Source organism: Semicossyphus pulcher, unplaced genomic scaffold (assembly GCF_022749685.1).
Source record: "Semicossyphus pulcher isolate SPU_LCO1_2020_fin unplaced genomic scaffold, fSemPul1.0.p SCAF_18, whole genome shotgun sequence".
NCBI lineage: Eukaryota > Metazoa > Chordata > Actinopteri > Labriformes > Labridae > Semicossyphus > Semicossyphus pulcher.
This window is the reverse complement of record NW_027211691.1, coordinates 5,592,414-5,618,215: the sequence shown is the minus strand read 5'-3', so window position 1 is coordinate 5,618,215 and position 25,802 is coordinate 5,592,414. Positions and strand designations below refer to the sequence as shown.

Here is a 25,802-nt window from a genome sequence, read left to right as displayed (position 1 = left end):
ACAAGTAGATCCCCACAATTTGTAAGCTGTCATGTAAAATCAGGAGATGGTAACGATAAACCTGCATTAAGTAAATATGGATAAGGGTGGCATTATGCTACGCCCTGTCGTGCCATGCATCATCTGTCAGATGTGAGCCTGCGATTTAGGAGCAGTTAAAGCGGCTCTGGTGAAGACTTCCTGCCTGTCGTTCTTATACTAATGCATCATACTGGAGGATCAAAGTGTTTGGATTCAGACTATGTGAACCTACAATGATGATGCCACTCCAGATAAGTGTGTGCCGTGTGTGTGTGATAAAGTAAATGAAGTGTAATACTATGGGTTTAAATAAGTCTGATAGATCCAGATATCAGCAGGTGTCTGACACGGTGGCTTTACTTCAGTAACAACATCAGGGCTTTCTCTCTGCTAACATCAAGAACACTTCCTGTTTATTCTCTTTCTTCCTGTTCGACTCTCTGTCTGTAAAAGACGTTATCCAATGTGACATTTTAACATTCACATACATATTTCAAATTCAATCAAAAGATTTCTCAGAGGAAGGTGATGAGGAATTAGATGTCAGTGTTGATTCACTGTGATTAACTCTGAAATATTAACCCGGATTGTAGTCCTGTGGCTTTAAAGGTACCATGGAGAATGTCTCCAGGTGATACTTGAAAAATTGCATGCATCAATTTTTCAGATGAAGGCATGAGCAACGATCAGGGTGATAACAAATATTTTAACCCCGAAATATTTCACAAACACGTTAAGTGAAGCGGGCCCTGCATCCGCCTGACTCATCCATCTCTCATCATCCTACCTTCAAGTCTGTAGATGGATGAGGATATTTGATCTGTCTTTGGTAGATCCTGGTTATTGAGACACCATTGTACCTTCACCCTGAGGCGAGCAGAGGGCAGAACAAGGACGGGTGGGATGACAGACAAACTGACACACATGCAGTGGAGACTAACAGAGAAGACTAAGTGCTTTACAAACTGATCATTGTTTGCAGCTTACATGCTTCTTCAACTCATGTTTGCAAAAAATTATCCATTTGTCACGCCATTGTTAGAGGTGGCAATATCAACCTTGTTGTTTACAGTAATATCACATTGTAGAGCTGGAAACAAGCTTACATAGATATATCTATTTTAGGACTAAGCCATGGCCATCCAAAATTGAATTTGATGAAGGTGCCATTAAAACATTGGCATTAAAGCTACAAACTTGACTTCATAGTGCACTTCACAGTGTCTGAATTGTCCTTTATAATATGCCCCCAAAAACCCTGCAAAATGGAACAAAAATTGAGCGTCTATGTGATGTACGTCACTTTCTGTTTAAAAGAGTGGACTGCTGTGTGTGTCAAAATGGGTGTAATGCAGTGTGTTACTACTCCTGTCAGTTATTATGAATGGTATGATCATTCACAGTGACAGACTTCTCAATCTATTGCTCACTGTGAAGTAAACTCATAAGTGTCTAATTTATAGGGAGCAGTGAAGAAGTGAGTGATTTATGAATGATATAGATGATGTGACGGATATTTTACAAAATAAATCTTATTCTATTCAAACTCAGAATATAGATGGGAGCACAGGTAAATGGCTACCTGCTGGGCATTGCTGCCTGTTGCCCCTCCGACAGTGCCATTGAGACAGCTGCGGGGTCATCAGCCGGGGGCCACCCTTTAGTGATGTTTTGGTCCATTTACCCCGAAACATCTAGTGGTGGTGGACCAACGGACGCATCCCCATCGCCCCCTGCAGCCGTCCCTAGGACCCTAGCCTTCCCCACGCCTGATCCTTCCTCCTTAGCCAGAGCCAGAGGCTCCTCTGCTCTGCCTCCTTGGCCAGATCTTAGTGGGCCTTCTTGAGTTAGTAGCAGACACTCCCACACTCCTCAAGGGGCGCTGGTTGGATGTTCCTACGAAGCCTCTTATTATTTTATTCAAATTATTTAGATATAGATATATAGAACCTACAGAAGCTATAATGCAAGAAAACTTGATCTTTATGCATTAAGGGCAAAGAAAAGGCCAGCATCTTAAGACTAGCTTAGCTTTAAAAGGAAAACAAAACATCTACCCAAACTGTCTTATTTAAATTTGTGTCTCTGCTCATTAAGAGGCTTTTTATTAAACCTTTGAAGGGCAGGAACCAATTAGTGACCAACTGAAAGAATCAATCTATCTGTGATTGGTATGCAACTGAGGACCAGATATGTCATCTTTTCAGCTCTAACCCAGCTGGCAGACACAACAAACCCATGTTGTTGATTAGATATAATGTGAGCAGAGATATTTTCATACTTTCTTTCTTTCATTGATGCATTTGTGACTCTTTATATGTCAGCCTGTTTGTGTCTGAGTTTGTGTAACCGCCAAAGACCCCTAAATGAATGTGGAGACAGTTTAATGCAGCCTCTGTTACAAGGCAATAACAACCGAGACAATGTAAAACTATTTACAACAGTAAAACCTGCATTCACAGTTTAGTTTACCAGAGTTCCATGTAAACTTGAGCTTGATTAGGACGGCTTTGGTTTCTGGGTGCAGTTGGGGGAGCTGCTCGGCACGCAACCCTGTCTGCCGCAGTGAACCTACAGAGGAGCGTGTGTGCTCACATGGGTTTCCCCTAAATGTTAAATACAGGGTTAACAGGCGTCTGGATATCAGTACTGAAGGCTGTGTAATTAGCAAGGACAGGAAAAACAAGCTCCTCAGTTTGTGTTAACTGTACGTATGTGTGTACATGTAATACTGTGCTGAGTGTGGGGTTGTGGGGTCTAACAGTTATGACTTTACCAGCCTGACAATTACAGACACACAATGTAAAAGTGTGAACATAAAGAGACATAAACATAGAATAACATTCCACAATATGGCTTTCCAAAGGGAAGCCTTTTAGCTGGAGGATTAAGTCATAAATGGGGACTTTCCATGAGAATAGACACGGTTCATTCTCATCTATTCACTGCCTGAAATAAAGTATATTAAATTTACAGTAACCAAAGAGTGTGTGGAATAACTTTGAATATATCAAAGCAGAACCTGGTGGCTAATATTGACCTACCAGAGAAAGGAAAGGTAAATTGTCCCCTGCCTTCATCCAAATAAAACAGTGTGTATTTTGTCTAAAATAATATGCATGCATGGTTTAGGTGGTGCATCAAAGGAATAAAGCTGCCAGCTCAACATATTGCTTTCTGCAAGATGTACACGGCCAATGTAATTCATGTTCATTCATTAGCCAAACCTTTCATGCTCTGTATTAGTGGGTCACAAGATCAGTTAGTTGGTTTGTTTTATATAGTGTTATTAATAGGTAGTTTGGGTCCAATACAATATTTCTGTAACACACAATAACACAAAGTACCATTCAAAGCAGCAGTCGACAAGCAACTCCTGTTTTCTACAAAGTAAAATTACTGTTTTTATCAATGGAGTTTGGTGGCTTTAAAAAGAGTGATGTAATCTGTTGCCAGTTTCAAAAGAGCATCTTACTCTTTAATAAAAAGGACTATATCCTGTTGGTTATGTTGTCTCTGTCTGTTTGCTGCCTACTGTTGTCCTGTGCATATTCTTGTCATTTTGCTGCTGTTTTCGTCTTGCCTATTTGTCATACTACTGGTGTATGCTTTACTTGTCTTGTTGTATTGCCTGTCAATGTTTGCCTGCTTGCTACCTGCCCAATGCTTGTGTGCTAGAACACATGTCATGTATGTACTGCATGTTGTTGATGTTTGGAGGTGTGCTGCTGCCCTTTTAACTTTTGACATTTCCTTTTCAGCCCCTACCCCCATTCCCTCAACAGGCTTTGCCTTTTGCCAGGCCGCCATCGTAAATAAGAATTTGTTCTTGATGACTTTCCTGTTCAAAGAAAGGTTAAAAAAACAAGCATTGATGTACTTGATCAGGCATATTTCTTGTTAAAATAAACTTTTGTATGCTTCCTGAATGAACGGTTTAAACAGAAATACAGTCAATAATACCTACCGATAAAGAAACATGAATGATTTACAGGTAGAAACAGTATTAAATAAAGATTGTTGCAATCAAGTGATTGCTCAAAGACATTTTTTCCAAGAACATATCAGAGAATTGTTGCTATGCACAAGGTTGTTTTTATCATAGTGGTTGACACATTGATTTCTAATCAATTGTTATGTTGTTGTTACGAGTTTCCATCAAAAGAAACAATATAGTTCAAATTTGACAGCATTGCTCGTTCCATGTTTCCTAGCTTGTGAAATAGTGCTGAGTGTGTGTGTGTGTGTGTGTGTGTGTGTGTGTGTGTGTCTGTGTGTGCTCGTGCGTGTGTGTGTTCTCAGTGAGTTTACTAGCACACCGCAGTGTGTAAAAGCCACATTGAACCCGAGCTCTCATGTTTATGTGCTGATGACTCTTTCCTTCAAACCTTTATGTGACCATTTAAGAACACGTTGCTTCTTATATCTGACGAATGCTGACTTTACAGGAACTATATTCTGTTATCAGTCTCTGCATTTATTTAAAGCTTTAAATCTCCACACTTTGTGAGTTATACCGATAAATAACCTGTATTAATACATTTATCCATCTGTTGTAATTGCTGCATATTCATTCTGGGGTACTTTAACTTAACCCTCCAACAGATGAAAGATGTCACACTTATGGGTCTGGGGGAGCTGATCTCTTTAAATCGTTTTAAAAGTAGACTGAAGGCGTTGGAGGAAGATGCATCAGGTTGTAGATGCTTTGATTGCATTCCGCTGTGTGACCCAGAATATGCTGACTTGTGTTTTGTAATTGTTTTATGTCTGAAACTTTGTTAAAATGTGCTGCTGCTGTCCTGGCCAGGACACTCTTGTAAGAGATTTTTAATCTCAATGAAGCTTTTCCTGGTTAAATAAAAATTTGGATTTACTCACCGAGGCACCTTGAGGTCCAGCAGCACCAGTAGGACCAGGGTCACCAATCTGTCCCTGAGGACACAACAGACGTGTCAGTTTCTGTTATCACTTTTTCACACGTTCCAGTGAAAAAAGTTACACAACTGAAGAGAATATGATGAGAAGAATACATGAACCTACATGAATTTACTTTATGAAATTAAGCAGTATTGTACAGCAAAAGCAAATTAATGCGTCTTTTTTTTAACAAGTTACTGAATGAGTGTATCAAATGGTCAGTTGCAAAACAACTAAGCTTGGACAGGCTGCATAAAAAATATCTCAACCCATGTCCATTCACTAACTTTTATGAATCATCTAAATCTCACAGTCTTCATTAGTTAGTGGATATAGAAAAACTTGTGGCAGGTGATGGCACCTGAACCATTTACTCATAAGGGTTTACTGCTGTAACAATAAGAGCAAATACAAGATTCCCCTGCATACTGATGTTATATTGAGCTTTGCTTCTATATATGGAACATACTTTCACCCACTCTTGTGCAGATATAAATGTTTTAATTCCTTTTTGGGTTCAATTTATGACTGGTTCTTACTGATATTGTCATTTTCAACTTCTACATGACGTTTATTTGCAGTGTGTGCAAAATTGCACCTGAAGTCATCATACAAACACAGATATATGTCTCGCTGATGCAGTCTGTGATTTTGGATATTGCCGAACAGATCCAAAATCAGTCTAAAGCATAATGCAATCATATTCGTCCTTACTGTTACTACAGACAGTGGATTACACTACTATACAGACTACTTTTACTCGACTGCCTGTAAAAAGTTTTTCCTGAATCAAATGTAAGCCACAAACAGGGAAAAGTCATTAATTGCAGCTACTTGTATCTAGGGAATAATGTGGATATAGCGTGTCCTGAGTTTATCTGCAGCAGTGACAGTGACGCACGAACACCAGCCTGTGTGGCCAGTCCTGTGGTCAGATGTCGCAATGTAAGTTGGCAGCTTGTTAAAAGAAAACATGAACAGCGACCAACAAGCAAATTTTAAGCCACAACACAACATGCAAATTAAGTTTTAACTAATCCAAGACACCAAAATACAGTGCTCGGTTCCCCCCTCAGACATCACCATACTGTTAAACTGTGTTTTTAGAAAGCATTACGATGCAAGTGGTATGTGAGCAGGTTCCAGTATGTACAGCTGTAATACACTGGCTCTGGTAATGAACATGTGAAACAAGCTGTAAAACGTATTGTGGTTCTGCAAGCCATTCATTGTAAGTTTTTATGATGTTCCCCGCAGAGCTTGGACACATTTCTTTATTATACAAATGTCTGCAAAAAGAATCAGTTCATTTCCACAAAATACGTCAAACCTGTGTACTGTACACGCCAATAAATCAAATTGATGTTATTTTGATGATAACTAACCTTTCCCATGTCAATCACATCAAATGTGTTGTGTCTGTACTATTTTTAAAATGTCAAGATCATGTTAATAATACATTTATTTTGCAGATGAATATATAGTATAGTACTCGTTAGTAAGATCATAACTCATAATAGCAACACCCTTGGTTCAGGTTTTCGGCATCTGCTTTTCATGTTGAAAGTCTACATTTACACTGCACACTAAATGCAAATGTCCTAAATGTAATTGAACAGAAGACAAAAGTTAACTAAAAGACAAAATAATCTGGAATCTTCATTGGCTTCCAGTCCAGTGCAGAACTGACTTTAAAGTACTACTTGTTGTTTACAAAGCTTTAAATGGTATGGCACCCCGTACGTATGGTTTGTGTGTGTATGGAGTTCTCTTGTGTGTGCCTGATGTAAACGTGTGTGTGCTCTTAAAGGGACAGGTCAGGGAGCATAAGGCCTATACTTTGAGTATATGTGTGTGTTGTATGGGTTAGTACAAGTTCATTTTCTTAACATGTTTTGAATTTTATATTTGTGTTTATGGATTCATTTGTTTATGTGTATTTTATTTATGTGTGTGTTTGTTTGTTCTTATCTTCTTAAGTTTACATCTGTATGAAATGTGCTATACAAATAAAATTGAATTGAATTGAATTGAATTGAATCAGGCAATACTCAAGATAAAACAACTTAATTATTTATCTATTAGCTAATGTAAGACAACAGCTAACACCTAGCCAGTGCTGGGCAGTAATGGCGCTACAAATAGGGGCATTATCAGTTTAACTACACTTCTGCATAGCATGGTGGTAGCGTTGCTATTTTTCTGAATCAGTGAAGTAGTGCATTAGCTTCCACACAAGTTACATTCTACTTCTACAAGGTGGCAGGGCATGGAGCTCTCTACTGTGGTCTGAAATATAACTGTTAAGGATCAGTAAATGATTTCACCGCATTCGTGGGTATGTATGTGTAGTGGAGAGCACTACACATTTAAAAGAATATAAAAAAACAGCTTGGTTTAGCTCAGTTGGTGGAGCAGACGCTACCGTCCTTGACGCACAGATAGCAGGTTCATCTCTCGGCCTGCCGATCCATTTGGTGCATGTCATCCCCCACTCTCTACTTCCCACATTTCCTGTCTTTCCTCAGCTGTCCTATGTAATAAAGGCAAAAAGCCTATATAAAAAAATAAAAAAGAATAGCGGACAGAGGTACTTCCGTATGACGGTGACATCAATTTCTTATCCTGCTGCTAGGGACAGCCCGTGTGTTTCAGAGGTACACTCACTCTGATGATTTCCAGGAAATAAGCTAACACAACCCACTTCTACTAAGTGAACCATTATCAGGGTAGTCCCCAACACCAGTTAGAAACTTGTCAAGAGCTAACTATAGTACAGATAGACGAGACGAGTGGAAAAGATCAAACGTTTGGATAAGGGGAGAGTAGGGCAAGGAGAGCTGTATACATGTGAACAGGGCCTAAACCTAGCAAGTCTGTGATCCTCAGACAGAGAGCTGCATGGAAATCACAGACACACTTCAAAGATAAAATCAGGGATTAAATCTTTAAATCAATTCTAAAAACTTGGGGGTAAACGGTGAAGAGCAGCAGGGATTAGAGTCACGTGTGCTCAAGCCTGGTGGGCGAACTTGTCACAAACTGCAGATAGGCGATATATCCGCTGAATAAAGGGGATTACAACAAACAACAACGGAGAGAGCACGGATGACCTTGACAAGATTTTACAATTTATACAAACAACTTAAGTCGACAGTGTAGGATGTAAAATTCATACTAACATTACAGGCATTAAGATCTCACCTCCCCAGGTGTCTCCACTGTTTACGTTGATCAAATGTCTCCTAGCTCCACATGTCTTCAAATTTATATTGGTGCTCCCAGAAAGGAAAGACATCATTTTAGCTTTGATGAACTGAGTTCTGTCCCTACAAATCTATCTATCTGACAGGGTCAGCGTCAAAGGCTTTATCCAATCAACATCCCGTCCTGTCTGTCCTGCTGTTAGAACTTAAGCCTCAGACGGCTGCCAGCAGGGTGGTTGTGTTGTTAAGATTTCAGTTATTTTGAGGATAGTAGTTGGTGACTTTACTTCCTCAAATATAGAAAATACAAGTGCTTGAAATAACTTCATATAATCAAATAAAAGACATTCTGTGAATTCTAAACGCAGATAAAACCCTGATCATGTTCCAACATTTTAAGACAAGTCTTAAACAGCACGAGGCCTGTCTGTGTCTGCATGTATGCTCCTAAATGTTGTGTAATTGCATAATATAAAACAGAATACCCTGATCTAATTTTAGTTGGTTGGCTGTTGAATCAGTGCTCATCCCTTTGAACCAGCTCTTAACTACTTGAGTCTGTTCTGCTTACTGGGATTAATCTACAGTCTAACAATAGTCCTTGTTCACTGCTCTGCAGGGCCTAAAGTATGACACCATGAACACTTTCCTTATGATGGAGCTCCCTGCTGACACAGAAGTTACAGAGTCCCACCAACATATATTTTGAGAGCAGAGGTCTGCATGTTGGCAGTGAGGAAACAACTGAATTAGCTCCCACTGCGTCTGTTTTCTTTTGAAGTGTCTCGCCGCACCACGCACATAAACTGTAAGAGCAGCAGACCTCATAATTACACAGCCAAGACGCCCACCACGGCCCAATAAATGACAAGATGGCATAAATCTCTGGACGTCTAAAACAAGAGAAAATAGACAAGTGAACAGAGACCAGAGGAACACTGTCCTGTAAGCAGACTAATGTGCTACTTCAGACTGAGGAGACTGTAACTGCTTGAGGTGTCTGAGCCCAGCTACACTTGAATGAACTCTTGTGGGGGATCTGGAAGAAACGTCAATAAAAGATAGAGACAGCAAGTAGAACAATACAACAACAAAACAGAGTCAATGTTTGACAAGATCCTTTTATAACAGAGGATTAAAGTAAATAGTGTACTGTTGGACTCTGGGTTGGGAGTTAGATGCTGTCAGTGAAGCTATTCAGTGTGTAGTAACCCCTCATGGAGGCTTTGACTTTTTTAAAACCTGTTCCCACCACCATGGGATATATAAATATGGACTCTTTCTTACGGCCTTGGCGTCACATACAGATGCACAAGGGGCCTTCAAAGATAACATAAGATGCATCCTGCTTTAAAGTAACAAATGTATGCCCTTCGATGGCGGTATATACAGAATATACATTTAGTAACTTAACCAGGGTACACACTACAAGATAATAGGCTCAATTCTCCCCTTCCGACAATCCTAAGCAAAGCCCAGATTTTTTGATGGTTCTAAAGATGATCTCTCCAGATGTTCCTGTGGTGTGAGGTTTGTTAAGAGTGGTTTTACTTCCCCCAGTCTGCTCAGAAGGCCGTCATGGCCGCACAGATTTCAAATCGTAAATATTAGATAGGATAGACTTTATTGATCCCCCGGGGCAAATTCACTTGTTACAACGGCTCAAAGTAAAGGACAGGGTAAACCAAGTGATGATAAAAAGGCAAAAAGACAATAAAATATGATAATAATGTTATTAATAATAAATAAGTACTATGTACACCTTTTACTTATTGTGACTGGTTAAGTTTCTGTACAAAAGTCAAAAACACACACGGTGTGTATCATGGTGATATGGTCGATGATAAGTAAAGTGGCATATTGCAGAATAAATAACAATTGCACATGAGAAGTAATTGCACAGACATAATTGCACAGTATGGATGAGGTAATAAAAATGCAGAAGTATATGTACCAAAATATGATATTATACTAGAATAATATGTTACAGTACATATGCATAGATAGTCCACCTCGTTTGTTTACTCTAAAGTCTCGTTTGACCGCGAGAGATTTGAGAGATTTACAGATTTGAGAGTCAGGAATCTGGTTGTTCATGAATGGAATCCGTTAGTGTGTGGTGTGCTGTTTTGCCGTAATAGTTGCTCACCACACACTACAGGAGCAAAACTGTTAAATCTATGATTATATATCATCATGTGTGGGGTCTGTCATATTTTCAACATCTGTTAAGATTTGAAAATTCCTTTTGTGTAGGCCAGGCATTAGTAGAAAGAACGAGAAATGTTAGCAAGGGATGGAGGTAAGGATGCGACAGACGGGTCAACACCAGATCTTCACGTGTTGTTTTAACCTACTCTATGATGTTTTTTCCTAACCTCAACCATTTCTTTTTTTGTCCCTTAACACACCATTTGACTTTCATCACATGTTAAACAGGAAGAAAACAAACTTTACCAAGTGTGTCTGTATGCGTGCATCTCTATGAAGTGCAACAGGATATTTTGTTCTGCTTAATGAGACGTGACGTGTCAAAGACGTGACAAAATGCTGTTTTTCCAAGGCCAGGTATAACCCTCTTCAGTTCAGGAAAAAGAAACGAGGAAGGAATTGAAGTAGAACCGCTCTTTTGTGTCCACATGCAAAATCTGAACTTTCCACATCAGCAGTAGCTGTCTAATTGCCTGAACGGCTTTGTACATTTGTTGGATTGAACACACCCTATATTAGATAAATGGTTGTGATTGGCCTTACCAGGGTGAGGTCTGCTAGAAATATGTCTGTACAGGGAGAAGAGTCTGATGCATCTCCCAGAGTAAATAACACACGAGCTTGGTGAATACTCTGGTCCCAAGGCGAGGTGATTGGGTCTGACAAGAATTCCTACTGGACGTATTCCTTTAAAGGTTTTCCTGGCATGTCCAACAGGTAGGCGACCCACAACATGCTGAGAAGTCTTTAATGCTTTAACAAATGTCTCCATTTAAATGCATAGGGATGTTTATTGTAAATGTTTGCATACAAGGTATTTAGAAACAAGACATTTCAAGTCAGGACTCTGAAAGGTCATGAACCCTGAGGAGCTGAACCTTGTTTTGCAGCAATGCACCGACCTCTGACCAGCAAATCATATTTAGGAATACAAAACACAAACGTGTCCTTTAAGATTTCGGGGTTGGTTCGCTCATGTGTGTCAAATGACTACTTGCTCCTAAAGAAATAGTCCCTATAAAAACTGTTGGATGTGTGTCCTGCAATTTTGAGTGAAACCAGGACAAATATGCTGCCATTTAAAATTCTAAATGTCATCTTTTAAAGCGCCACGGACAACATTTCATTCATGTCGATTGTAAGAAGAAAGTGCCAAATAAACCAAGTGAAAACCACAACTATCTGCATGGCAATACGCCATCAGAGGTAAGTGTGAAAATGTGGCTTTGTGGGTGTGTTTGTTGTTGTTGTTGTGTGTAATTAAAGTGAACTGACTCTTTAAATAGGCTGTCATGTGTTAGAAATGATTTGCAGGTTTTGGCAAGTGAGATGCAAAAAAACCCCAGAATCATAAGAAGCTGAAGGAACGCTGCATAAATTCAAACTGAGCAACTTGTGTAAGCTGTAAGGTATTACTAATTTAGCTATGTAAGCATTTGGAATCAATTGTCAATTTGTTGTTGCAAGTGTCACTTACTGAAAATAAAGGTTAAAAGCTAATTGTTTATGATTCTATAGAACACACCCACCTGTAAACTGTCCTTCATTTATAACTAAAATATAATAAAAAACATAGTCAGGTTTTGGCTGAATAATTCCAGCCTTAAATGATGTCACTACTCCATGAAGCATTTTCGTGCACTGTGCCACTATAAATAGAATTTTGTGTGTGTGTGTGTGTGTGTGTGTGTGTGTGTGTGTGTGTGTGTGTGTGCGCGTGCGTGCGTGTGCGCGTGTGTGCATTTTAAGGGTTGGCAGTTAGTATGTGTCTGGGGATGTGCTTAATTTGCCCCACTGAGCATTAACATGAGTAAAACGGCACCTTCTGTGCCTCCATAATCACCATCGTAAATCACTTCATTAAATAGCTTAATGTGTGATAGTGCTGCAATTACATGTCTTCAGTTTAACTTATTGTTATAGAAATATATCATTGAGTAGTGAAGTGCAAGGGTTTTTTTTTCGGGGTCCAGGGTAAAACACCCTGTTTGTTCCACAATTTTAAGTGATGGCAATTAAAGAACTTTAAGGTCAAAATTAAATCACATTTAGTCATCCGCTTTTGCAGTCATAGATCATTTCAACCTATGTGTGTTTTTTTATGATACTTTTTACATTCACAATGAAGAAGAAAAGGTCTCTAGGAAAATATCCGAAATGCTCCTTTTCCTTTTAGTGGCTGCAAGGGCCTGTCTTTGTCTGTGTTTGATTGACAGCAGCTGGCAGGCTCCCAAAGGGCAAAGGTTAACCCACAGGGAAAAATAGAAAATTTAAAAATTACTGAATTCTAAAAATTAGGGGGAAAAAAAAGGAAATAAAGAGAGCTCAGGCAAAGTATTGTATTGTATGTATTTCAGGCGGACTTCAATGCTATAAGACGGATGTGAAAGTAGAGTTTATGTTTTTTACAGAGCCAGTTACAAAGGCTGCTGTTTAAATCAGTTTTAAGAAACTTTACAATGAAATACTATGTGGACAAATAGTTTTGAAAACAGCAATATATCTTGCTTAAAGACTGTTCATACTCATTCATTCATTAGCATCATTCATTCATCTCACATTCTCTCTCTCTCTCTCTCCCTCTCTGTCCTTCCTGTCTGGTTATCAGCTGATTATGGGCGTTACTATTTCAGTACTAAACCAACCAGATTCAGCCTCGGCGTCTGTCGACCAATCATCCCGCTGCCCTCAAATTTTAAATCTGTTCTCCTCTCTTACGCAGACAGTTTGTCGTTTCAGCTCGATCATTGCGACCCTCCTCCTACCCGTTCACCTCCAATCCATCCCATCAGTGTCCAAGTCCAGCTCCTCAGCTCATCCTGTCTTCACCATCATCACCACCACCAGTGTCTAGACTCCATCATAGGGGTATCCTATCCTGCTCTCGGCATCTCTACATCTTCAGGTATGTGAAGACATCACGATGGAGTCTCATTGCCAAAGACTTTGCACATTTCATTCTTTCCAAACTTGTAAATAAATAACTGTTAACAATCTTAATGAAGTCTCTCCTGATAGAAATACATAAAGTACAGTGTAATGAAATCCAGGCCCCAATATTGTATGCATCAAACTAATAACCTAAAAAACATCTTTGTTTTCATGTGATTGTTGCATCTTTTATAATATTTGGATCTGCATTAGAAAGATGAACTTATACATGATACTTTCACTGTGTGGAACCAAAATAAGATACAATGTCGATCATTGGACAACGATTTTAGATTAATTAATTATAATAAGTCTAAAAGCTTTCTAAAAACACATCGTGTAAGTCCCCCCTTGATTTCTTTAAAGTGTATTCAACCCATAATTTTCTTATCTCTTTCTAAAGTGAGAGTTCAGTTTCTTCATTTGTTATCCAAATCAGTAGTTTCTCTCTAACCCTCGTGACCCCCGGGGCTTTGGAACATCTGTACTTGTGGTGAACAAGTGAGGATTTTTCGGTCTAACCCCTGCAGGATGGAGACGCTGTCACTTACAGATGCAGTTAGGAGCTCTCTGAACTTGCTGCTAAATTACAAACATGAGGGGTTAAAAATAAACTCAACTTCAACCCAGTGGTTTCCCTCTGATTTATAACAGGACATCATTGTCAAGTGTTTCCTCACTGCAACATAATTCACGGTAGTCGAATGTATGGTTGTCTGTGGAGTTGATAACACACTTCTGCTTCTGTTATCTTCATTCCCATTTAAAACACTGAACCATTTCTCAATATGTCTTCTCCAGGTAACAGTTACACCATTAGTAATTATAGGGAAGAAATGTGATATATCTTTATGTATCTGTGACATAAAACATCACACAGCTGCATCTGAAATTCATAATTTGGGGTGCTGAAAACTCTGCCTGATAATAAGAGACCTACTACAACCGCAGAACTGATCATTTTTAACATGAGTGTAAAACATGAAATCAAAAATTGTTTGAAGGTTGATGTAAAGTAAGAGGCTGGAAGAAAGCAGTTTAATGTATACGTGTGTGGGAGCGTGTGATTAAAGAGCATGCTGACAGCCTTAAGCCTTGTACGGCATGTCTAAGTTTAGGCCTCATTAACATTCAATGGAGCTGTCATGGATGGGTGGGCAGAAATTCTTTACAGTCGATGGAAGATGTTTCCTGAGGCAGCGACCACACTTGGAGCCAACGTGGTTCTGCAGGGATCACATCTGGAGCTCCTTTTTACTACTTTACTATGAATAAGTGTTAACTCGCCGGCAGTTTTATTGGAACTGCAATAATGCTGGGCCTAAACAAGCAGAATTTACAGGCCATATTCAACATCTGTGATAATAAAAATAACTCGCTAATAGCATGATGCAGCCAGGATTTTTGAAATACTGACGTTATAATTCCTAAGCCTCCTGGGGAGAGACATTTCCTAAAAAAAAAAAGTATACTCCTCAAATGTATCTCCCTGAACAAATGTCAGTTCTTGTGCATTTATGCGATCAGATTCTTTTGAACAGCTCTTTGGTGTGAGTCGGACAAAGTTGCCACTTCAGTTATCCAAATTCATTCCCTTCCCTAAATCCACTCCCCTTATTCCACTCCAGTCCAGTTGATGGCAGTTATCTACGGAGGCCAACAAGTGCAAACTCACTGCAACAGCCTGAACGATCCCCATTAGGAGAAACAGGCAGATTGAGAAATTATGCAATTTCATAAACACACGCAAAAGTAGGGCTGTCACGGTAACCGCAAAGCAACACCGCGGTTATGTGACGCAAAGCGCAAGATGGGCCGAGTGTCATCACTGCTATTTTTAACAAATCCCAGTAATCAGCAAAAGAAACCTGGCTGTCAGAGCACTGCTGTTTCAACCCTCTGCACATCTAATCAGTGCAGATGAGCCCGTGTGCAGTCTCGCGACATGATAGTTTAGCCGCTACAGCAACAACTTGCCAGTCACCCCAGATTCAACAATTAAGGATACGAACTTGGTAGCGATTAATAAACTCACGTTTCCACCGCTCATGCTGTGTTCACTTATGTCAATGATGTTTCACCGTCTTGGGGACGCACTGTTATTAAATGAACAATACATCTGATAGCAGGCTGGGGTGACAGCTCTATGCAAAATGCTAAAACAAATGCCACAACAGAAACACAGTGCAAATGAAAAAAGCTATCTAGCCATCAGAAACAGTTTTTGCACAACAGTCAGTGTTGCATGACCGTCAGAGAAACTCCGCTGCAGCAGCGTTAAACGTTACAGGGTCTGATAATCAATAAATTCACTGCCTCGTCTCCCTCTCTCTCTTCCATCAATCATAAAGCTGTTCCACTAAGCGCCCCCTACAGGCCTAGTGCACATCCGTTGTGTTGACTGTATTCCAGCATTTTTCTTTTGCATGTGTTTTCTCGGTTTGTGTGTTTTTGACTTTGCATCGTTGCTGTATTTGCAGCATGTTTGATGTTAATGCATTTGTTTATTTTTGCAGCACATTTTTTTATTTGCAGAGCTTTCCTGTGCTTTCATTTGGAGTTTTGCATGTGTTTTTGAATTAAAGTCAGTGCTGAATTTACAGCCTGTTGCTCTGAATGGAAATCATTTGTGCTAATGCAGCACGTTTGCACTTGTTGGTCACCGTAGTAATGTGCCTCTGAGCTGCCAACAGCTATCAAACACAAGGAACCATTACCCTTTCCTTATCGTTTGCAGTAAGAACAAGACAAGAAAAAATTAATTAATGAGCAAAATAAAAAAAAGGAAAACAACAAAAAACAATGATTGAACTCAATCTCCAACGCCATATCCAGCTCCCTTCAATGAGCCCTTAATCCTATTACAAAGAAACCTTGAAAAAAAGCCACCATGTGGTCACTGTTGAATGTAAACTCCTCCTCAGGTCATTAAAATTCCCAGAAACATCACTGAAGACATGACTCCAGTGCCCTCAGGGTACTGTAGCTGTGGCCCTCATCACAGGTCACACAGTCACAGGCTGCAGTTTGAAGAAGGTTTATGTTTAAAGGGTCCGCAAATTTAGCTTACCAGCTGCTGGAAATGGCAAATATAAAGGTAATAAATCGGTGTGTAATGCAAGGCTATCCTTCTATGGCTCAATGTAAACAGGAAGAAGTTAAGACTAAACAGGATGTTGAGGCTGTGGAAGTCTTTTACCACATTGGAAAAAAAAGTTTTTTATATACACATAAATGTTGTTATATACGTATAATTGTTCATTATGGTGTCCTCTGCTGGAGCCATGTGTACTGAAATGCCTGCAGCACTCACCCTGGCTTGAGGAAAATGCACAACAGCTGAATTAAACCCTTGTTAGACCGGTGACGCTCTCAGCTCACCTGTGTGTATTTATATACACATTTCTCCAAAGTAAACTCCTTGTCAGACTTCAACAAACATTAGAGGAAAACTAACGTGCATCCAAAAATACTTGCAGCCAAAATAGTTTGCATGTTTACTTCCGTGATTCATAACTGGACAGTTTGGTGGCAGCAGGGGAAAAGCGGATTCATTACAAATATATTGGATCTCATGCCATATGATTTGCATTGAGTCGTAAAAGCATAAAAGAGATCAGTGTCAGGATAAATTTAATTGATTAAAATGCCTCATAAATCATGGTTTCAATTATCAACTATGCATCTAAAATTAAGGCTTCAATACCAACACGTAAACCGAGTATTATACCTCATATTTAGATGTAAGAGCCACTTTATCTAACATTCTGCATTTATACTCTGCCCTTTTAACCCCAACATTACACACCGAACAAGCAAATCCTTTTTACAAAGAAGGAGAAAAAGAGAGGTTGTTTGCTGTTAATCATTAGGATGCTCAATGTTCCCTGAAGTTGCATGAAGAAATCTTTTTTGTTTGTTGGTCTTGTGGTATCTGTGATGAAACCAAGCTCGGGTCAAATCCAGATTGTTCCAGGAATCCCGATAAGTTAACCATCGGGTTTATACTAATGGATCAAAAGAGAGGTGTCGCCCCGAGGTACAAAACCTGCAGACAATTGTCAACATGTTCCCCTCAGCTCTACAGAATCTTTAAAGTCTTTTAGCGCTTTGTTTTGGTTCATACTTATCGCTCTCATCAGCACCTCCCCGACTAAAGCAGCAGCTGTTTCAGTGATATTAATGTGAGGGAAAACAAAGATCTGACACACTAGAGGCGGGGTACACCCTGGACTGATCACCAGTCAATCACAGGGCTGACACACCGAGACAGACCATTCACGCTCACACCTACGGGCAATTTAGAGTCACCAATGAACCTAACGAGCATGTCTTTTGACTGTGGGAGGAAGAAGGAGTACCCGGAGGGAACACTGGAGGCCATTGGAGCCATTATTAACTTGATCTCTCTTTTTTTAAGAGTATGTGTTTTGGCCTCTGTGTTCATTGATAAGACAGTTAAAACAGTACAGGAAATGGGGGAGAGAGAGTGGGAAGGGCCGCGGGTCAGAGTCGAACTGATCTTATCCATTTTATGGTCTTCACTTCCTCTGCCCTTTCTCATTTTGTCTGCCTTTTCTGGGTTTTTTTAAAGCATGTCTTTCGGCGCCGAGTTTGATACACACACCGAATGAGTAATATATACAATATGACTATAATATCTTCACTGTTTACTAACACTTTTTCGGGCTTGTTTGTGACGTCAGACGGTGACGCGGCAGAACCGACATAGACCGACAGGAGGATACTCCACTGGCAATGGGAAAAGAGACAATCGGCATCTATAAGCGGGACTTCACGGGTTTGAAAAACCTGCGTCAAAGCATTAATTTCTGTATTAAAGACCCCCTCCAGTAAAAATCAAGTGTTTAACCCTGTAAACATCTCCATGTGGTGTTTTTCATGTGCTACAAGACATATCGGGGACAACATAAGCAGTCATCACCATGGCTGGGCCTGTCTGCTTTCAAACTGCAGTGTACCACAGTGTAAAACATGACTGGAGCTGGTCTTTAACATTGTTTATAAAAGTGGTACAAAAATATGACATACCTTGACCCCCCTAACTGTGTTAGCAGACACTGTGCCTAACGTAAAAAGCAGAACATTTGCTTATTGTAGCCCTGGTTTGTGCTGCTGGTTCGGTTACCATTAGCAAGCCTGACAAAAATACATGTGACTTATATAAACAACACTCCTTGTCCCCGACAGTAAACACAACACGTGGACCTGTACTGTAGACAGCTGTACTATGTTCAAAACATAACGACATAAATAGGGTTGAAGAACGATACCTTTCAATTAAACTGTATTTTGCAAATGCAGGTTTTTTTCTGAGGAGATTGGTGGGATGGGTAAACCTCAGGGAACACACCTTGGTCTGGTTTGGGTTTGGCATGTGGTTATCAGTTGGTTGGAGTTTGGGTAATTCAAAAGTAACTCAAACTGCCTGCTGTATTTCCAAAACACATTTACCGCACACCCCCACCGCCCCCATCCACATATGGACACCAACTGTGTGCTGTTTCAACTGTGTACCACCACCCTTCAGTTGGTATGGAGCACTTCCAGACTCTTGGGGGAAAGTAGTTTATTGTGATAACAGGAAGAGTCCCAAATTACTGAGCTGGGCTGTGAGTCAAACTGGTACAACACTCAAAGGAGTTCAGAGGAGACTCAAAATAGCACGGCACACTTGTAGCTGGTGGGCGTGCTCACATGGCTGCAGATGTGTTCATGTGCTCTCTCATTTAGCCACTTGTTCCTTTCAAGTCACCACAAGGGAACATCCCCCATACTGTGTGTGTCGTATGTGTTGATTTTAGATTCACTGTATGACTTTACATTGATTCTTTTTGATTATCTCTCTGCGGCCTCATAATACTTTTTAAGCCCGATGTGGGAGAAGATGTGACGCAGAAACTGTTTAACTGTCACCGTGTAGGCTGCTCACTTTCCTTTTGTGTTACCAGGAGGCGGAAAATTGAGGAAGTCACGGCTTCAAAATTTCCTCAATGTGGCCAAAGAAAAGATGTGCAGGCTACTTTACAGTGCAGTCAGGCAGTGGAAGTTGCAGAATCAGAGCTAGAACTTCTGTTTTCTCATTTGTGGAATTTAATTGTTTCATTGTTATGAGTGCGCAAATTTAGATTCTTGCAGACAGTCCATATGACAAAAAGCTTAAATTTTAAATAACCATACCAGGGTTTATTAAAGTGTTGCATGCTTTGCATTTACTACCGTCTGTTTTCAAAGGACAGCCCTATTTGTAGACTCTAGGTGCCTATTTTGGTACCGATTAATCAATTTGTTTGCTTTAATTATGTTGCGGTAAGTAAGGATCTACTCTGCTGTGAATAAAGGTTTTAACTCTCTCAAAGAAGAGTTTAATACTGTGAGAAAGAGGATGCAAATCAATGGTTGAGGAGGGAAGAAACCGAACAAACGCTATATGGCCCAAATTATGTGACACACTATATTTTGTGGTTCCAATTAAGGGAAATCTTAAAGGGCCAGTTCGCCGATTTTCAACCTCAGTCCTATCATGATATTATGGGGAGCTAATGCCATAAAAGTAGAAAAAAATGTGCATTCTTTGGAGGGCGCTATTGGCATCTCCAATGGACCCTGCAAAACCTCTTTTGGCGGAGGCCAGGGAGCTTGCTAAACTACATTTCCTCAATCTAGGTCTTAGTCTAGGAAACATAGGAAAACTATGTCACCGCCTCCGATGTCATGTTTTTTTCAAAATCGTTAGGTTTGAAATGTAGACTGCAGACCCGAAGATTTTTTAGACGATCCAACAGTAAATTCTTGTCGTATTTCACATTCTGTATCGCTCTGAGCCATTGCCTGCAGCAAAAACAGTAGTATTTCACTCTAGTGTGTCTTGCTGGGCTGTTCCTTTCAGAGGGAGGGGCGCAATGCATGCTGGGTGTTGTAGAAGTGTAGAATGGGCGAAACCACAAGCTGTTTGTACAACTTTCTCCACAGCTATGGCGCCAATTGCAAATATTATTGCTTCTATTGATTCCAGAGAACACCAGCTTTGACTGACAGTGGCTTTTTCCAGGGAAGAAATTGCTCCTTTAATGGCACACAATGTAATGATGTTGGATAGTTTGTTTGAAAAAGATTTCCTTTCAAAGGTGAGATCAGTCGGTGTCTAAGCTGTCACACTCAGACAGTGCATTCCTATTTGCTAGCTAACAACACGTAACATACATACACTTGTTTCACTGAATATTTTGGACATATAAACCCACAGTCCTTGGGGCAATTTGCGGTGAAAATTTCACTCTCTGTCTGAGCACCCCTTCAGATCCCTACTGGCAGGCCTTCCTGCATGCACATTCAAAACTCTGCAGATGATCCAGAACTGCAACACCCTAAGCGGCTCACTAGACTCTTCTCCTCTCTAGTCCCCCTTACCACCCTAAATCAGAGGGAAGCAAATCCCTGCAGCTCGGTTCCAACTTCTTGTGGATAGTTTTTCAAAAAGAGTGGAGAAAGCAGCAGGGATGTTTTGGGGTTCTTTAGTGAGTGTATATGTCTCCAACCTGATTAGTTTCTACAGTCAGCACTGACCTTTGGTCCCGGTGGCCCAACAAGTCCTCCAGCGCCTGGTTCTCCTGGCTCCCCCTGGTCGGACAATAAACATACTCTTAGAAGCAAAGTGGAGCAGCAGCAGCCAGATTCAACACCATTACAGTAATTATCTGTTCCACTTCAAACACTGTGCTGCTAACTCTGCAGAGACTGCTGTGACGGGAGGAAATCCCAAACACACACACATACACACAGAGAGAGGAAGCCAACCTCCAAAACTAGGGAACTGCTCCCCCTTTCCTCTATTTATAAATACAGTAGTAGAATTATTTTCTGTACATCTGGTCGACATGTTACATCTGGCAAAACGTTTAGATTTGATGCTTTAATATCCTGTCACTGTCAGTTAAGCTAGTTTAAAGCATGCTGCAGACATGTGACTGTTGAACATAACATGATCTTACCGTTGGTCCAATTTCTCCTGGAGGTCCCTGCTCGCCTCTCTCACCAGGAAGACCCTGCATAAAATGTTTTTTATTATTTTGCACTTAAATTTAATGTATTTAAATTACATTATTTTACATCTAATCCGTAGTCATTTGTTTTCTGTGTTTTACAGCCATTTAATAATACTCTGATCTATGACCATTGACATCTCATGTTGCCTTGCTGCATTATAACAAATTGTTAAATAAAACCTCTTTGATGAACCACTGCAGACTCTCAGGTTAATGTCCGACTGGCTTGGTAGGTATGGTGTGATACCAAAAAGACCACAAAGATTGTATACCAACCCAAACCGTACATGAATAAATATGAAATTAGAACTGAAGATCTATGACAGGTGTTCTTACCCAGGGAGACTTACAGAGAAATGATGTTCTAAATTTCAGTTGATACTAAATAAGTGAACTTAGTTTTGACGTATTAAAAGAACTAGAACAGAAACAAAACCCATTTTCCCATTAGACCACTTTTTGTATAACTAGTCTCACCTTGAGTCCTAGAGGTCCTTGTTCTCCTGGGAAACCTGGTTCCCCTCTGTCTCCCTAGGCAGAATCAACAGAGACAGGTCCTATCAGTACTAGCAGCAGAATAGGAATGCTTAAATACTGATGCTCCTTTTAAGACTTACAATGAGGCCTTTCAGACCAGGCTCCCCACTTAGTCCTACCGGGCCAACTTCACCCTGCCCAGCAAAGGGAATAACAGGAGGTAAGAGCATGCAACAAAGTCAGACACTCGTTCACTTAAATGAGTATCAAACATTTGCTCTGTGATAAATGCATTCCATTTTTCACCTTCAGTCCTGGTAATCCAGGAGGGCCGGATACCCCAGGTTTCCCATCTTTACCCTGATAAGAGAAACAAGTTAAGCTAATTCTACAAAATGCAGACAACCTGTGTCCTATAGATCGATGACAACTGTCTAAAGTGGTGAAAATAAAGTTACTGATGAGGAAAAGGATTGCACTTACAGGCTTACCATCAGGTCCTGGTGGTCCTTCCCTTCCTTTCTCCCCTCGGAAACCCTGTAGCGTTAAAACAGCCCATCATGACATGCTAATCACATTCTTTTGACATAGTGCATTGTGATGGTGGATTGTTATTGAATGTGATAATCTCGAAGATTTTCATTTAAATAAATGTCTGTAAAGTCACTATCTATCACTGAATGAGGTAACACAATGGTGATTGAGCCTATGACCCACTGACAAAAGCCATTGCATCTGCAGTATTACAGACTGGGTGTCTGTGGCGACTTTTGCGGAAAAAATCACAAGCGGCGCCCAGTTAGTGACGCGTTTTCCATCAGCCAGCAGTGCTTGGTCTGCCAGAGAGAGTAGGCGGAGCTAAGCGGCTGCTTTTCGGGTCTCTGCAAGTGTTGCGAGTAAACAGTTATCTACTATGGCTGAACAAACAAAGAAAAGATGGATGACTACAGATACAACTTCAAAAATAAGTGAAAATCCAAAGAAAAAGAAACATATTTGACGCTCAGATGAAGGCAAACAGTCTAAAAAGGAAAGCGACCGTCAGCCAGGAAAATCAAGAGTTACAAACGGAGCCAACTGAGGACGTCACACTGTCTGGATATCTGTGAAGTGTGCTCCTGCAATTACCATTTATCGCCATAGGTGTCTCCGAAGAGAACGAAACTGAGATCTTAGAGATGAAAACTTTAACATACTATAATATTAATCATTGTAAATACTAAAACAAAGTAACACACAAGTAAAGAAGAGTCATCAAGTCAGCAAATTTAAAATAAGTGAACATCTCTCTAAAGTTTGCAAACTTTAGCCACCATGAGATTGTAGCAGCAAAACATCTGACTGGGTTGCATTAAGACATTGTGATTGTTTTATTGCATAGAAGTTACATTTTGCATTTGTACAGGTAGTTTTTTTGACATTCTAAGTTTAATCTTTTCCCCTAAAATGATTTAAAAACTCAAACAGCTTCTGATCAACACAAACTTTGTAATGTTGATCCAGAATGCCAGCCACTTGAGGTAGATACCACTTAGTGCAAGTTAACCCACTTTTTTTCTAAGCCTAATTAGATAGCTCTCTCCAGAAAGGGCAATTTGAGATTCCAGAACGTTTCCAGGGTAAACAGATACTACTGTGTCTGTGACGCATTAGAAGTGAGTCAGCACAACTAGAAGTCCTTAGAGGTCATTAGTAGAGGGCCGAAGCTGAGATCTGAGCATGTACTGTATATTTTTGGTATACTGCACCACTTCCACATCAAATACAAACAGATTAGTTCTCCAGTTTCCAATTTGCAGTCTCGCCTCCCTTTCCATTTAGCTTATACCACAGCAGGTCATTGCGTAAATAACTATCCTACCATAAAATGTCAAAGTGTAAGCAGGAAGTGGGTTGAGGAATGGAGTGCTGTACAGATACTGTAGATTAGTGCTCGAAGGCCATGTTGTCAAAACGATTAAATGTCCTTTGAGTCTGATAGGAAGATGCTGTGTGTATGTTTGTGTGTTTGTGTTGTGTGTGTTACCATGCGTCCTGGCAGGCCACGCTGCCCCGGTGGTCCGACCACACAGTTGCAGTCCTCTTCCTCCGTTGTGGCTGTTCGATTCAGAGGGCACTGAGGAAACACAAACAAGCTGATGTCTGCGATGCAAAACACGCTCAAAGCTTCTTCATAAGGCTAAAGAATTTAAAAAATTCATTTGAATATTATTTTGTGATCATAATTTGTATATACTGTGATTTTGGTGGTCTGTTTTGTACACGTGACATTTGTTTTCTGGAAGAGTTTGTTTTTCATCATTGGAATCTAGGGGGCATCAAGACAGAGGGCAACGCAGGCTGAAGGCCCCTGAGTCAAACTGTGATTTGTGGGTGATTTTGGGCTTTATAAATAACATCTGACTTGACTAAACACGAAGCTTCAGTTACAGTTTGAACAAAAGTCCCTACAAAAGACTTATTTGCATGAGTAATGCACATTGTTAATGCTTTACACTGACTAATAGATCATTTCTTAGGATATGATTACCTTTGTATTATCTCAGGGGCTGATTAAGAAGTGTGTACTTAACAGGATAAAAAACTGCACTTACCCTTTCATCATCCTGTGTGGAATAAGACACAGAGGAAAAGAGAAAAAATAACGGTTATAAAAGTTTCACACATACAGACATACTTTAATAAAGAAAATTGACCTTTGCAGTGGCCCTGCAGGCAACTTTAGAAACCTTACCACGGAGTAGATCTCACAGGCTGTTTCTCTCTCACTCTGATGAGGATCACAGTACAGACGCAGCTTCTGAATCTCCACCTGGATAAAAAGAGAAGGAAAGAGACGAAATGTTAATTTGGGATTAAGGTTATTAATAAAAGATTGAATGTGAGCCGTGCTGCACGGTGGTGCAGTGGTTAGCGCTGTCGCCTCACAGCTAGAAGATTCCTTGTTCAAGTCCCCAGATTGGATGAAGTGAGCCTTTCTGTGTGGAGTTTGCATGTTCTCCCCATGCATAAGTGGGTTCCCTCCGGGTACTTTCTCCCACAGTCCAAAGACAAGCTCGTTAGGTTCATTGGTGACTCTAAAAATTGCCCGTAGGTGTGAATGTGAGCGTCAAAGGTTGTCTGTCTCTATGTGTCAGCCCTCAGTAGGGTAAGCGGTATAGATAATGGACGGATGGATGACTGTGAACTGAGACCCAACAAATAGGAGTTTTAATTTGAATGAGAAAAAACAATGGCAAAAACAATAAGTAGGAGTAGGTATTACTAACTATAATTTATTGACATCTTTTTTGTATTTCACAATAAACTGTTGCTGCAGGAAATGAATATATCTCTTATTATTTTTGCTTCATGGGCCAGACAAGTTGATCTCCTGCACTTGGTTTTATTAGAAATTCAGAGAATCTTTTTGTTTTTGAAAGTGTGCTTCTCTGACCCCCCAGTTGCAGTGTTGGTACTCACAAGCACAGTAGTGTCTGTTCCTCGCCTCTTAGCCACCTGCGTCTCCCCATTGATGTAAATGGGCTCCACCGGTTCCAACTTTACTTCCTGTATTGGTTGATCTTCAAGGAAACTGGTGACCTGGCTTGGCCTCACCAGGAGCTTGAGTTGATGCCACTTTCCATCAAACAGAGTCTAAGAGACGGCACGGATATGGTTATATCAATTATACAAGCATTTCATGAAAGTTTGTCTAGCATGTTTGTGTTTAAGCGTTATGCCATCAGCAAGTTGGATGTGAGAACATTTATTAACATGTCAAATCCCCTTTAATCAGACTTCTATTTCTGTTGGCAGTGTTACGACTGCTAATCAAATTCTGTCAGAACAGCCAAAATGTAGGTTTCCTAAATGCTTCACAAATAGTAATGACTAGCAACAGTTTAAGTCCAAGAACAGCCTCCTTTTTCCATCACAAAGCTCAAACCACACAGAGGGAGGGTGAGAAACAGAGCAGCTATTGTCTCAA

General features: G+C 40.2%; 1 protein-coding gene across 1 annotated transcript in view; it reads right to left on the bottom strand.

The window, feature by feature from the left end:
- LOC138596207 (collagen alpha-1(XXI) chain-like) overlaps positions 1 to 25,802 on the bottom strand; it is a 42,153-nt gene that overhangs the window by 10,801 nt on the left and 5,550 nt on the right. Inside the window, exons 8-18 of the mRNA XM_069667822.1 lie at positions 25,295 to 25,468; positions 24,567 to 24,644; positions 24,427 to 24,438; positions 23,859 to 23,948; positions 22,316 to 22,369; positions 22,139 to 22,192; positions 21,973 to 22,026; positions 21,833 to 21,886; positions 21,302 to 21,355; positions 20,877 to 20,930; positions 4,903 to 4,956 (exon numbers count right to left, since the gene is read on the bottom strand). Coding sequence (XP_069523923.1) covers positions 4,903 to 4,956; positions 20,877 to 20,930; positions 21,302 to 21,355; positions 21,833 to 21,886; positions 21,973 to 22,026; positions 22,139 to 22,192; positions 22,316 to 22,369; positions 23,859 to 23,948; positions 24,427 to 24,438; positions 24,567 to 24,644; positions 25,295 to 25,468 — 732 coding nt within the window. The remainder of the gene's footprint in view (positions 1 to 4,902; positions 4,957 to 20,876; positions 20,931 to 21,301; positions 21,356 to 21,832; positions 21,887 to 21,972; positions 22,027 to 22,138; positions 22,193 to 22,315; positions 22,370 to 23,858; positions 23,949 to 24,426; positions 24,439 to 24,566; positions 24,645 to 25,294; positions 25,469 to 25,802) is intronic.